At 43.2% G+C, this 12,393-nt stretch overlaps 1 protein-coding gene across 2 annotated transcripts in view; it reads right to left on the reverse strand.

Moving 5' to 3' along the window:
• Positions 1-12,393, reverse strand: part of CCDC146 (coiled-coil domain containing 146) — a 185,902-nt gene that overhangs the window by 4,561 nt on the left and 168,948 nt on the right. For both annotated transcript variants that reach the window (XM_077264713.1, XM_077264714.1), the window contains exons 15-18: positions 10,366-10,594; positions 6,935-7,063; positions 4,007-4,144; positions 2,741-2,989 (exon numbers count right to left, since the gene is read on the reverse strand). In XM_077264713.1, coding sequence (XP_077120828.1) covers positions 2,741-2,989; positions 4,007-4,144; positions 6,935-7,063; positions 10,366-10,594 — 745 coding nt within the window. The remainder of the gene's footprint in view (positions 1-2,740; positions 2,990-4,006; positions 4,145-6,934; positions 7,064-10,365; positions 10,595-12,393) is intronic.

The following is a 12,393-nucleotide window of genomic DNA, read 5'->3' on the forward strand; positions in this document are numbered from 1 at the left end:
TCTGTAATAGTGCGCAATATGAACTCGCTGGCTTCCTGCAGTGGCTGGGAGATTACATGTGCCAGCTACTTGTAATACTTGCTAATGTTGATGATTATGGCTTACAGCCAATGAAAACCCCAAAAACTTTATCTCAGTAAATTAGAATAATGAACAAATACACCTGCAAAGGCTTCCTAACCATTTCAAAAGGTCCCTTAGTCTGTTTCAGTAGGCTCCACAATCATGGGGAAGACTGCTGACTTGACAGATGTCCAGAAGGCAGTCATTGACATACTCCACATGGAGGGAAAGCCACAAAAGGGCATTGCTAAAGAAGCTGGCTGTTCACACAGTGCTGTATCCAAGCATATTAATGGAAAGTTAAGTGGAAGGAAAAAGTGTGGTAGAAAAAGGTGTACAAGCAACCAGGATAACTGCAGCCTTGAAAGGATTGTTAAGAAAAGGCCATTCAAAAATTTGGGGGAGATTCAGAAGGAGTGGACTGCTGCTGGAGTTATTGCTTCAAGAGCCACCACACACAGACATATCCAGGACATGGGATACAAGTATCGCATTCCTTGTGTCAAGCTACTCATGACCAATAGACAATGCCAGAAGCGTCTTACCTGGGCCAAGGAGAAATAGAACTGGACTGTTGTCAGTGGTTCAAGATGATGTTTTTAGATGAAAGTAAATTTTGCATTTCATTTGGAAATCAAGGTCCCAGAGTCTGGAGGAAGAGTGGAGACGCACATAATACAAGCTGCTTGAGGTCTAGTGTGAAGTTTCCACAATCAGTGATGGTTTGGGGAGCCATGTCATCTGCTGGTGTAGGTCCACTGTGCTTTATCAAGACCAAAGTCAGCACAGCCGTCTACCAGGACATTTTAGAGCACTTCACATGCTTCCATTTGCCAACAAGCTTTTTAGGGATGGAAATTTCATTTTCCAGCAGAACTTGGCATTGTTCACTCTGCCAAAAGTACCAATACTTGGTTTAAAAACAACAGTATCACTGTGCTTGGTTGGCCAGCACACCCACATGACCTTAACCCCATAGAGAATCTATGGGGTATTGTCAAGAGGAAGATGAGAGACACCAGACCCTGGTGAAGGCTAGTATCAAAGCAACCTGGGCTTCCATAACACCTCAGCAGAGTCACAGGCTTATCGCCTCCATGCCACACCGCATTGATGCAGTAATTGATGCAAAAGGAGCCCTCACCAAGTATTGAGTGCATTTACTGAACAGACATTTCAGTAGGCCAACATTTTGGATTTTAAAATCATTTTTCAAGCTGGTGCTATAAAGTATTCTAATTTACTGAGATAATGACTTTGGGGTTTTCATTGAATGTATGCTATAATCGTCAACATTAACAGAAATAAACACTTGAAATAGATCACTCTGCTTGTAATGATTCTATATAATATATGAGTTTCACTTTTTGTATTGAAGAACTGAAATTAATTAACTTTTTGATTATATTCTAGTGGAAGCACCTGTAGTTCCATTGGGAATGGTGAGAATTCCGGCAGTTGTGCTCTGCCTCTGAGCAGCGCATGACGTTCCTGCCTTGCGCTGCTTACAAGCTTAAAGCAGTTGCTGGCACTGGAACAAGACGATGTGAGGGAGCGCAGGGTTGTTAAGTAGGATGGTTTTTTTTATGTTTTTCGATGAGGGGCCAATCATACAAGGATAGGGATGAGGAGACATGCATACCAGGATAGAGATGAAGAGTAGTGATGAGCGAATATACTTGTTACTCGAGATTTCCTGAGCACGCTCGGGTGACCTCCGAGTATTTTTTAGTGCTCGGAGATTTAGTTTTCCTTGCAGCAGCTGAATGATTTACATCTGTTAGCCAGCATAAGTACATGGGATTCCCTAGCAACTAGGCAACCCCCACATGTACTTATGCTGGCTAACAGATGTAAATCATTCAGCTGCGGCGATGAAAACTAAATCTCCGAGCACTAAAAAATACTCGGAGAACACCCGAACATGCTCGGGAAATCTCGAGTAACGAGTATATTCGCTCATCACTAATGAAGAGCAATGCATACAATGATAGGGATGAGGGGGCCATGCATATCAGGAAAGGGATGAGGGGACAATGTATTCCCGGCTTACACTCGAGTCAATATGTTTTCCCAGTTTTTTGTTGTAAAATTAGGTGCCTCAGCTTATACTTGGGTCGGCTTAGACTTGAGTATATACGGTAATAAAGGTTAATTTTTAAGAGGGTTTTTTTTGTTCAATGTGACATGACACCCCCAATCAATTCCAGCAAAATCTGAACTCCAATATAGCGCTTCTTCCCTTCTGAGCTTTGCACTCTCCCTCAAAAGTAGTTTTTGATCACATATGGGTTATTGGCGCACTCAGGAGAAATTGCACAACAAATGAGGGCGAGTGAGACAAAAATATTCCCACTTTTCTGGGTTAAACGCTAAAGTATTTTTTTTTTATACGCTGGTGTGAACCTGCCCTTAAGGATATTGCATTAGAGGTTTTTCACTATTCGCACAAATTATGTGCGACCTACAGTTGCCTGCAAATTTTCTAAAATGAGGGAGTGGCTTAGAGTGGGAGGTGTAGCTAACAACCTCAGTAAAACTGGTGCAAATCTGGATTTCTGGTAGCGGCGCACACATTCCAAAAATGTATCAAATTTGCATGTTACTCCAGCGGGTTTTTAATCAAGAATGCCAAATATTAGGACATAATGATTATCAAAAATGGAGCAAACCTTACCCTAGCTTTCTCGTGCTTCTCTAGTCGGCGCCTTTGTTCTTCCCGTAGTAGTCGCTTCCATTCTTGTTCCGTTTCCTCACTAGGCGGCAGCCCTTGCTCCATTCTTGTATAGCACCTTTGTATAAATTTCTCCTTATCTCTCGTTTCTTGCTGCAGCTTGATGTAATAGGCTTGTTGCATTGACAGCTCCGCAATGCAGGACATCATTTTACGAGTGGTGTCCTTTATTTTCTTTTGCAGTTCATTCATCTACCAAAATATTGACGTCCAAAACATGAAAAGAATGGCCATGTATGAGTGTAAATCTGCTAGTTTTCCACTTCTCTTCAAACTTATGGCTTGCTGGTATTAAAGAAGCACTGCCACCAAACATTTTCTTGCCAAACTTGATGGCAAGAAAACTTGTAAATGATGGGTGATTGTGTTACCGCACTTAACACTATTACATATATTCTACATTTACACAGGTTTAGGCAATAGGTTGTGGGGATTTTCTTTCTTTAATGTTAGTATATTTCAGCATTTGGGTTTTAGAAGTGTTCAATGTTTTATGCTACATTTCTTTTGGTTTGAAGTCTATAAAAAAAAAAAAGTTTCTGGACTAAATACGGTAAAAAAAAAAATGTTGTATTTTGCCTTGTAGTTTAGGACGAAATTGAAAATCAGGACACAACTATGAAAGCTGATCTAGAAACGACTCTACCAATTCCCAGTGCTGGACAAATGGCAATATCATTACCTATAAAGTATAATTAATGTTACTTTTGGTTGGCATTCCATTACATTTGTATTTATATTTTGTCACTTATGGGGGAGAGGTCTTTTTATGTATATTGCTCTGATACTCCTTGTTTGGGTCTTAAAAAGGTGGTCGTTGACTTTCGATTCACAATGAAAGTGACAGTTTTATCAAGGGCTTTATGCCACTTTTATGGAAAACAAAATGCAGCAAACTTTGTCTCATGCCATTTGGCAAAACAGTAGTCCAACAAATTCACTTTATCTTATGCCATACATTTGGCATCTATTATAAAGGCAAGTAGATTTCAATTTTGGAGCAAGATTAAATTATTAAGGGGCACATATCGTGTTAGACTGGTGTTTAGAACGTCAGTCTAAGTAAATGTCCTCCAACCTCTAAAATTGTGCACGTGTTTATCCTTTCTATTTGCATTTTTGGATTGGTCATTTTATCTGCCCACCTCTGTATACATTTGACATTAAGTGGTGCCCATCTGTCTTCCCCCTCTTTTAAATTACACAAACCTTTTTAGCCAGAACCAGGGTGTCCTCCTTGCCATTCTCAGCTTTAATGCGTATTCTGTCTGAAAGCCTAGAAATATGTTCGTAGAGAAAGTCCTTCTCCAGCAAGTTCTCCTCCTTCTCGGCCAGACGCAGTTCTAACTGTATTAGACGGGGGATTAATAGGCACCATCTTAAACCATTGCCACTGGACTTCCTGATTATATATAGATTACTGGGAATCTGACAGTAGAAACTAAGCACATCATAAAAACACTGATGTTCTAACCACTACTTTATGCTCTGCAGAAACGGAACTTTAAAGGGAACCTGTCAGTCAATACATGGACACAAGGGCACAATGAACCTGACTCTGGCTGCACAACTGCAGCACGGTATGTTTTTCCTCTGCAGTGCTCTAGTGTCTCAGAGAAAACATAGCTTGAAGTGCCAGCTGGGAACCATTAGAAGAGATGAGCCTAGTCCAGCAGTGTCCCCGTCCGCCTTCTCTCTGCAGACCTCTGTTTGATTGACAGGTGTCTCCCATGTGAGTGGTGTGCCAGGGCCTGCACCGGACTAGTCTCCTCTGTTGCTAAGATTCCCAGCTGGATATTTAAACTATAGTCTGAGCCTTTCAGAGGAAAATATATCTTGCTGACATTATGCAGCCAAGCTCTGATTTGTGAATCGATTGACAATAGCCATTTAATCAAATATGCTAATTGGGAAGCATGGTGTACCCTTGGTGTGGCTCAGTGCACTGCTCCAGTCACTGGTTTTGCATGGTCCCACCTTCCTCACTAATGTTTGCAGAGAAAGTTCAAGCAACGTCGTATAAATCAATAGCTAGTAAAGCCCCTGCCAGGGACCTCAATGTTGTATATTCACTTTTCCTTGCTGTCTTCTGTGGGATCAGTAGAAACTGCATGTGTGACCAGCATTTTGAAACTTAGAGAAGTGGTTGGGTGCAGACAGTTAGGCCTCATTCTCACCTCAGTATTTTTAGTCCGTATTTGTATGCTATAACCAGGAGTGTGTCCAAAACACAGAACAGGTGTCAATCTTTCAATTATAGTTTTTTTTCTGTAAGTTCCACTCCTGGCTTTGGCATACAAACACTGATGAACAAAACTGACATGTGAATAAGGCCTAACATAGTCTGCATTATGGCCACCTTTTATAAGTTTATCTCCACACAGCAACATTTTTTTTTTTTTTAATGCATCCAATAGTGAAAACGCGTAAAGGGGTTGTCCACTACTAGGACAATGTTTGCCCCCCATAAAATAATAAAGCCCTATATTCACCGCCCATGCCGTTCCTGCGTGTTGGCACTCATGGTCCCGGGGCTCACATGCGATTGTTATGACATGATGCCGGTGCCCAATCAGCTTTGGTGTCACTGTCCCCGCCTCCAGAAAAATCTGAACATTAAGAGGAAGTTCGGGCTGCAGGTGATCTCGGGCTTCCTCTTCCTGCTCAATTCGAAAGGAGGCGGGCACAGTGACGCCAGCGCTGATTGGGCACCGGCATCACATGTCAGAACAGTAGCATGGGAGCGCCGAGAGAAGGAGTGCCGACACCGCATGAACTGCGCCAGCCCCAGAGGTGAGTATAAGCTTTATTATTTTATGGAGGCTAAGCGAGGGATATTACAAGATGTTGTCCAAGTAGTGGACAACTTCTTTAACTAATGGTTAAAAAGTTGTTGTGCAAGTGTGATAGCCCTTTTAAAGGGAACCCCTTGAGTCCCCAAACACTTGTAACCTCCAGATATGGGGTTAATCTGCATTTTAATAGAGTTCTAAAGCTGTGGGGTCACCACACTGAAGGCCCAGCTACCAGGTAGAAATGAACTTTATGCCCTCGGCTTTCAGTCCTCGAGTGGTATGCCCTGTCACATTGACTGACAGCTGTGTCTGCATGGATACATTGCAGAGACGGTTGTCAATGAGTGTGCCAGGGCTCCCTTACCGCTGCCGCACACTGTGTACTGGGCGGTGACTGGCGCGCAGTAAAATGCCAGTTTTGCTGCGTTTGTCGTATTTCTTTGTAGCGTTTTTTGGTTGTGGATTACATATGTGCTTTTTCTACAGTACGTTTAATAAAGTTAGTTTTATTCACAAAAAATGCAGCAAAAAGGCTTGTTGCAATTTTTCACATTCTCATTGCTTTCCATGTGTGAAAAAAATGGCAAAATAATTGACATACTGCAGATGTAAAAAACAAATGCAGGAGCCCTCACATTTAGTCAGTAAAGCTACGTTCACATTAGCGTTTCAGTCTGCAGTGTGGTGCTGCAGACTTTTTTCCTTAGCTACGCTTACTTCCGCATGTGTCCTGCGTACCTATGTCTAAGATTAGGTACTCAGGAACATGCGTTGTAAACGAATGTGTCCGCGTGCGTCGCTGAACGCAAGAAAATGCAACATGTTGCGTTCGGCGGGCACGTTAAAACGCCGCACGCGGACGCATCCACATACAACGCATGTCCCTGCGTACCCAATGTTAAAGATGGGTACGCAGGACGCATGTGGAAGTAGGCGGAGCTAAGGAAAAAAGTCCGCAGCTACGGACTCAAATGCTAATGTGAATCCGGCCTAAAACATAACCAAGCGTCTGCAAGAGATTCCCGGAATCTAATAGTGTCTCATTAGACACTGATCTAATGCAGGATAATGAAGATATATATTTTTTTCCATAATAAATAAACTAACGTATAAATGTTATTTTACTGCTTCTCCATTACACACAGGAAACCCTGGCCTTCTAAGGCACCCCTGTCCTCTCCTTTGTTCACTACTGCCTTATTTTACATACTTTTCTAAAGTTTACTTATTCCCCCTCTACATATTACACAAATTTCAATATGTAACTTTTTTATCATGAACTTAAACTTTACAAATGCACCTTGGCAAATATTTAGTTTGTTATAACGGATGCCATCCTCACCTCCTCCATTTTCTTCATAAGATCTTGTAGAGATGGATCCTTTCCGTCTAGCTTGCGTATCCGGCTTTCTTTATTGGGACTCTGTGCCATGTCCTCAAGTTCGGCTACTCTGTCATTACACTGGGAAAGCTGTTTGACAAAAGTTATAAAACTGTATAATCATATTTACTGACCAGCATCCACCAGTAAGAAATGCACTAAACACAGCGAGGTCATGTAAGGCCATTGTCTTCTCCTACTCGACCACAACTTCTGGCTGTCTTTTTCCAAAATGCTAATTTTTCATCTACAGAAACCATTCATCCCAATCTAACAACCTATTTTATGCTATGAAAGTAAAGGCTTTTACATGTCTGCAGCTGGACGCATCATGGTATTTGCCTACATGAATGCGGAATTATTCAAGAGATTGACGATGAGCAGAGAATGGAACAGGACTCTGTGTCACTGTTCAATGTAGTAAGGGTTTAAGGGAAAATTGTACTAAGTATTTTAGGAAAAAGGAATAATTTTTTAATACAACTATATGATTTAAAACGCAAAAAATTAACTCTCTTCAGTCACTTACAAATCTGGATCCTTTAAAAGTTTTAAGGAGAACCTGTCTCTAATTCAATTGAGGACAGTTTTTGCTCTTGATTTATTCCTGCTGCTCATCTGATTAATATCTGGGGGGTTTTATTTCAGGAAAAAAAACACACAAAAAACTGCCATACAGTTGTAATGCAGGTGACCAGATGCAACGCACAGAAGACACGAAGCAATAACAGTCAGTGAATGATGTAATTTACAGTAGTTATAAGACAAGTGACTGCTCTGCTCACTCGCTCTGTCCCTCTGCAACCGCAGGCATACTCCTCTAGTCGCTGTCTCCTCGCGGATCTTCAGTGCTTGACTGTTGGCGGATGTGCCCTCAGCCTGGGGCAGAAGGACTGGGTCTTGACTCTTGATGAGTGTTGTCTGGTCTCTGAAACTTGACCAACGTAGTGCACAGGTCCTGCTCTTGACCGACACAGTTCAGGACTTTGGATCTTGACTGGTGCAGTCTGGACTCGGTCTCACCGGGCGTTGTTTGAACGTTGTCAGGTGATGACCGGCACTTTAGTGGCATAGGCTTTCCGCTGAGGCCTGTTACGCTGGCCTCGATGCCATCTCTGCTCTGCGAATGCTCCCCTCTCCTTCTTGGAGCCAAATCCTCTGCGGTATTGTGCTCAGAGGTTTTATATCCAGGGCATGTGTGTCAATCATGTGCCGTCCTTGTGCACCATTTGTGTGACACATACTGACCATAAGACGCATCCCAAATTTGGGGGTGGATAATAGGAAAAAAAAAGTTTAAAATTAAAATGATGGTGCATCTTATAGTCTGTTTTAACAGTATCTTACTAGGGGGGAACGGCAGCGGTGGATTGTGGTCACAGGAGGCAGAGTTGCTGCCTCAGGAGGCTGGCAACAGCAGGAGTGGGGAGATGCTTCGGGCCCTGCGATCTCATAGCACGTGGGTGCCGGTGAGCAGAGTCCCTTTCCCATTGATATTCCTGGGCTTCGGCAAAACGTTTTTATTATGTCAGCTCACAGCTGTCTGTTTTGCCTTTGGGTATTAAAAATAGGAGGGACCCTAAAAAAACTATGTAGGGTTCATCCCATTTTTAATACTAGCAAAGGCAAAGCAGACAGTTGTGGTCTGATATTAATAGGCTGGGAAACTACATGCATATTGGTGCCTAATAAGGCTCCAGCCTAATAAGATCAGCTGTCAGCTGCCCCAAAAATGGTGCATCCATTAGATGCACCAATTCTGGTGCTTAGCCTCGGCTGTTCCTGATTGCCCTGGTGCAGTGGCAAATGGGGTAATGGGATTGTGGGGTTGATGTCAGCAGCTGGTGCTGACATCAAGCCCTGGAGTTAGTAATGGAGAATTTTCTGTGAGACACCCCCATTACTAACCACGTAGTCAAAAGAAGTACACACACACACACACACACACACACACACAAAAATCCTTTCATTGCAAAAATAACTCCCCGACAATTTCCCTCTTTCACCCATTTATAAAAAAAAAAAAAATTCACATCAGTCCATCGTAGTCCCCATGGAAATCCCACAACGATCCCAGTCTTCATCCAGCGTATGGAGCCCCGTTCAGAAAACGAACACTAGAGCAGCATCCACTGCCAGTTTTCACTTTGCACGCTGCGAGAACCCAGCTGCTGTGATGAGGAGTGACGTCAGTAAGGTTACCATAGTTCCCAGCCGCTGGGTCACATAGCATCATCGCTCATCATTCTGGCTTTCGCACTGCGCAGCATGAGACCCGACAGTTGTGAACTGCTGTAACCTTACTGACGTCACAGCTCGTCACAATTGAGGGATGGTTTTATTAGGCTGGAAATGGACCAATATCCATGGACCTTCACAGCCTGTTAATATCAGCCATCAGCTGTCTTTGCCTTTGCTGGTTATTAAAAAATGGGGGCCTCGCAATTTTTTTTTAGGGTCCCCCACTTCTTTAGTAACCACCAAAGGCGAAGCAGACTGCTTTGAGCTAATATTAATAGACTCTGGAAGCTCCATGGTGAATGGTCCCTACCCAGCATAATAAGATCAGCTCACAGTTGTCTGCTTTACCTCAGCTGGTTATTAAAAATAGGGGGGACCCTACGTACGTTTTTTTTTTTCATTTATTTTTATTTTTTTTTTACTAAATACACACGCACGACATGGACATCTTTCTATCTATCTCTAATCTATCTTTGCACATCTAACACCTAAACCTCTGTCATTTCTATTCTGCATTCCATTCCTGTACATGTCACACAGAAGGAACGCAGATTACACACTTTGTCATCCGTGTGCACTTGTGTGGGACGTATTGACATCCGTGCTGCTGGGAAAATAACAGACATGTCCACGAGTAGATCACACGGTCCCTGTGAAAATATGGACATGTGCACAGCCCCATATATTATAAGGGGTGTGCGTGTTGAAGTGTCTCCAGTACGAGTGAAAACTTTGACCACACGTATTGGAAACACTGAAGTGGGCCTTACCAAGTAAGCAACACCCCTTTGGTAAACACCATAAAAATGAACACGAGCGTGTATGGCAGATTTAAAATAAAAAATAAATGAAAAGGGAGCAGTATGAATAAATTAGGAATAAAAAACAACCACTTTTGCCCTGGAGAAATGTCCTAAGTGTTGTGAGTGGAATGTCAATGTTCATGTGCAGTGAAAATAACAGAGAAGATTTGGTGTGGAACTTGAATCTCCTCAAATTAATTCTGAGAGTTCATTTACATTTAATATTTTGATTTTGAGAAGAATCTGTAAATCTATTTTGGAAATTTCTTTACTACTACTGCTGCTACTGCTACTACTACTACTATTAATACTACTCCTACTACTACTACTACTGCTACTACTCCTCACCTGGATTTGAAGTGTTACAAGATCTGACTCGAGGGCCTTCTTATTTGGCAGCTCTTTCTTAATTTGTTCAATTTTCCTATTTTCTTCTGTGACTTTCATCTTCAGAAAGCGAATCTTCTCATCCAAGGCCATCATCTCCACATCACCATTTCTCAGCAGCATTTCCTGAGTATTTATCTTCTCATAAAAGATGCAGACTTCTTCCTCCCGCTCAATCAGCTGCACTCCCCTGATAATATGATAATATTAAAGGGGGGGGGGGGAAACTTAAAATACACAAACATAAAAGTCCAACAACCTTCAAAATGAAGCTTGCAAAAACTGTACATTCATTATGAATATTGAGGGGTCCTGCAAAAGCCAGCTTATTGTGGAAACTATATCAATTAATATTTATATTGCAGCATTATATGGTTTTTATTGATTTAAACTATCTGTTTCCAGCCAGCTAACGCTCGGCACGCTCATTGCTATCTAATTAGTGCTGCTGGTGATTAAACTAAAGTAAATAATGACAACATTCAATAGCGCTTACGCAGGTGGTAAATTAACTTAAAATAAATTTTTTTGCCTCGTTCGTATCTTCAGTTAACCATGCTTGAAACTACTGAGGATATTCATTTACTTCACGTAAGTGTATAGTACCACTTCCGCAGCATGACGCAAACTTTGCACTGTGTATTTTTTTTTTCCAAAAGTGAGATGCACCGCAATCACTACACGTAACGTCTCGCTTTCCCATGTGGTGTTCACTGGGTATATTCTCTGGATTTCTTGCTGCATAACTCGAAGGTGGGGGCAGTTTACGTCGATGGGCATTGTTGTTTTCAACTTCAGCAGGTGTCAAATTCCTTCTTCGTTGACGCTGGTTATATATATCAGCTTTCCTTCTTTCTGTCACTCGGTTGATATAAACCTTGCGATATCTCTCTCTGTCCTTATCAATCTGCTCAGGTGTTCGTTGTTTATAACCAATCCTACGATTTTGTCGATGTTGTTGTCGATCAGCTACTACATCGTTGTCCGGATTTTCCTGCGGCCGGTGAGATGGACCTGGCGACTCTTCTTGGCTCATTTTGTTTGGGAGAATGTGGATGCAATTAAATGTACCTTTACCTTGGCTGAAGTGGTTGAATTACATAGAAAGGAAGTGCTGCATGTGGTAACGTGTGGGGACGGAGCCTCGTGGTAATGTGCGGGGACGGAGCCTCGTGTGGTAATGTGGGGGAACGGAGCCTCGTGTGGTAATGTGTGGGGACAGAGCCATGTGTGGTAATGTGTGGGGACGCAGTCTCGTGTGGTAATGTGTGAGGACGGAGCCTCGTGTGGTAATGTGTGGGGACGGAGCCTCGTGTGGTAATGTGTGGGGACGGAGCCTCATGTGGTAATGTGGGGGAACGGAGCCTCGTGTGGTAATGTGTGGGGACAGAGCCATGTGTGGTAATGTGTGGGGACGCAGCCTCGTGTGGTAATGTGTGGGGACGTAGCCTCGTGTGGTAATGTGTGAGGACGGAGCCTCGTGTGGTAATGTGTGGGGACAGAGCCATGTGTCGTAATGTGTGGGGACGCAGCCTCGTGAAGTAATGTGTGGGGACAGAGCCATGTGTGGTAATGTGTGGGGACGCAGCCTCGTGTGGTAATGTGTGGGGACAGAGCCACGTGTGGTAATGTGTGGGGACGAAGCCTCGTGTGGTAATGTGTGAGGACGGAGCCTCGTGTGGTAATGTGTGGGGACGGAGCCTCGTGTGGTAATGTGGTGGGGGAGCGGGATTATGTGTGGTGATGTGTTGGGGGCGGGATTGTGTGGTGATGTGTTGGGGGCGGGATTATGTGTGGTGATGTGGTGGGGGCGGGATTATGTGTGGTGATGTGGCGGGATTATGTGTGGTGATGTGGTGGGGGGCGGGATTGTGTGTGGTGATGTGGTGGGGGGGTGGGATTATGTGTGGTGATGTGGGGGGGCGGGATTGTGTGTGGTGGGGGGCGGGACTATGTATGGTGATGTGGTGGGTGGGATTATGTGTGGCG

This window comes from Ranitomeya variabilis, chromosome 5, assembly GCF_051348905.1.
Source record: "Ranitomeya variabilis isolate aRanVar5 chromosome 5, aRanVar5.hap1, whole genome shotgun sequence".
Taxonomy (NCBI): domain Eukaryota; kingdom Metazoa; phylum Chordata; class Amphibia; order Anura; family Dendrobatidae; genus Ranitomeya; species Ranitomeya variabilis.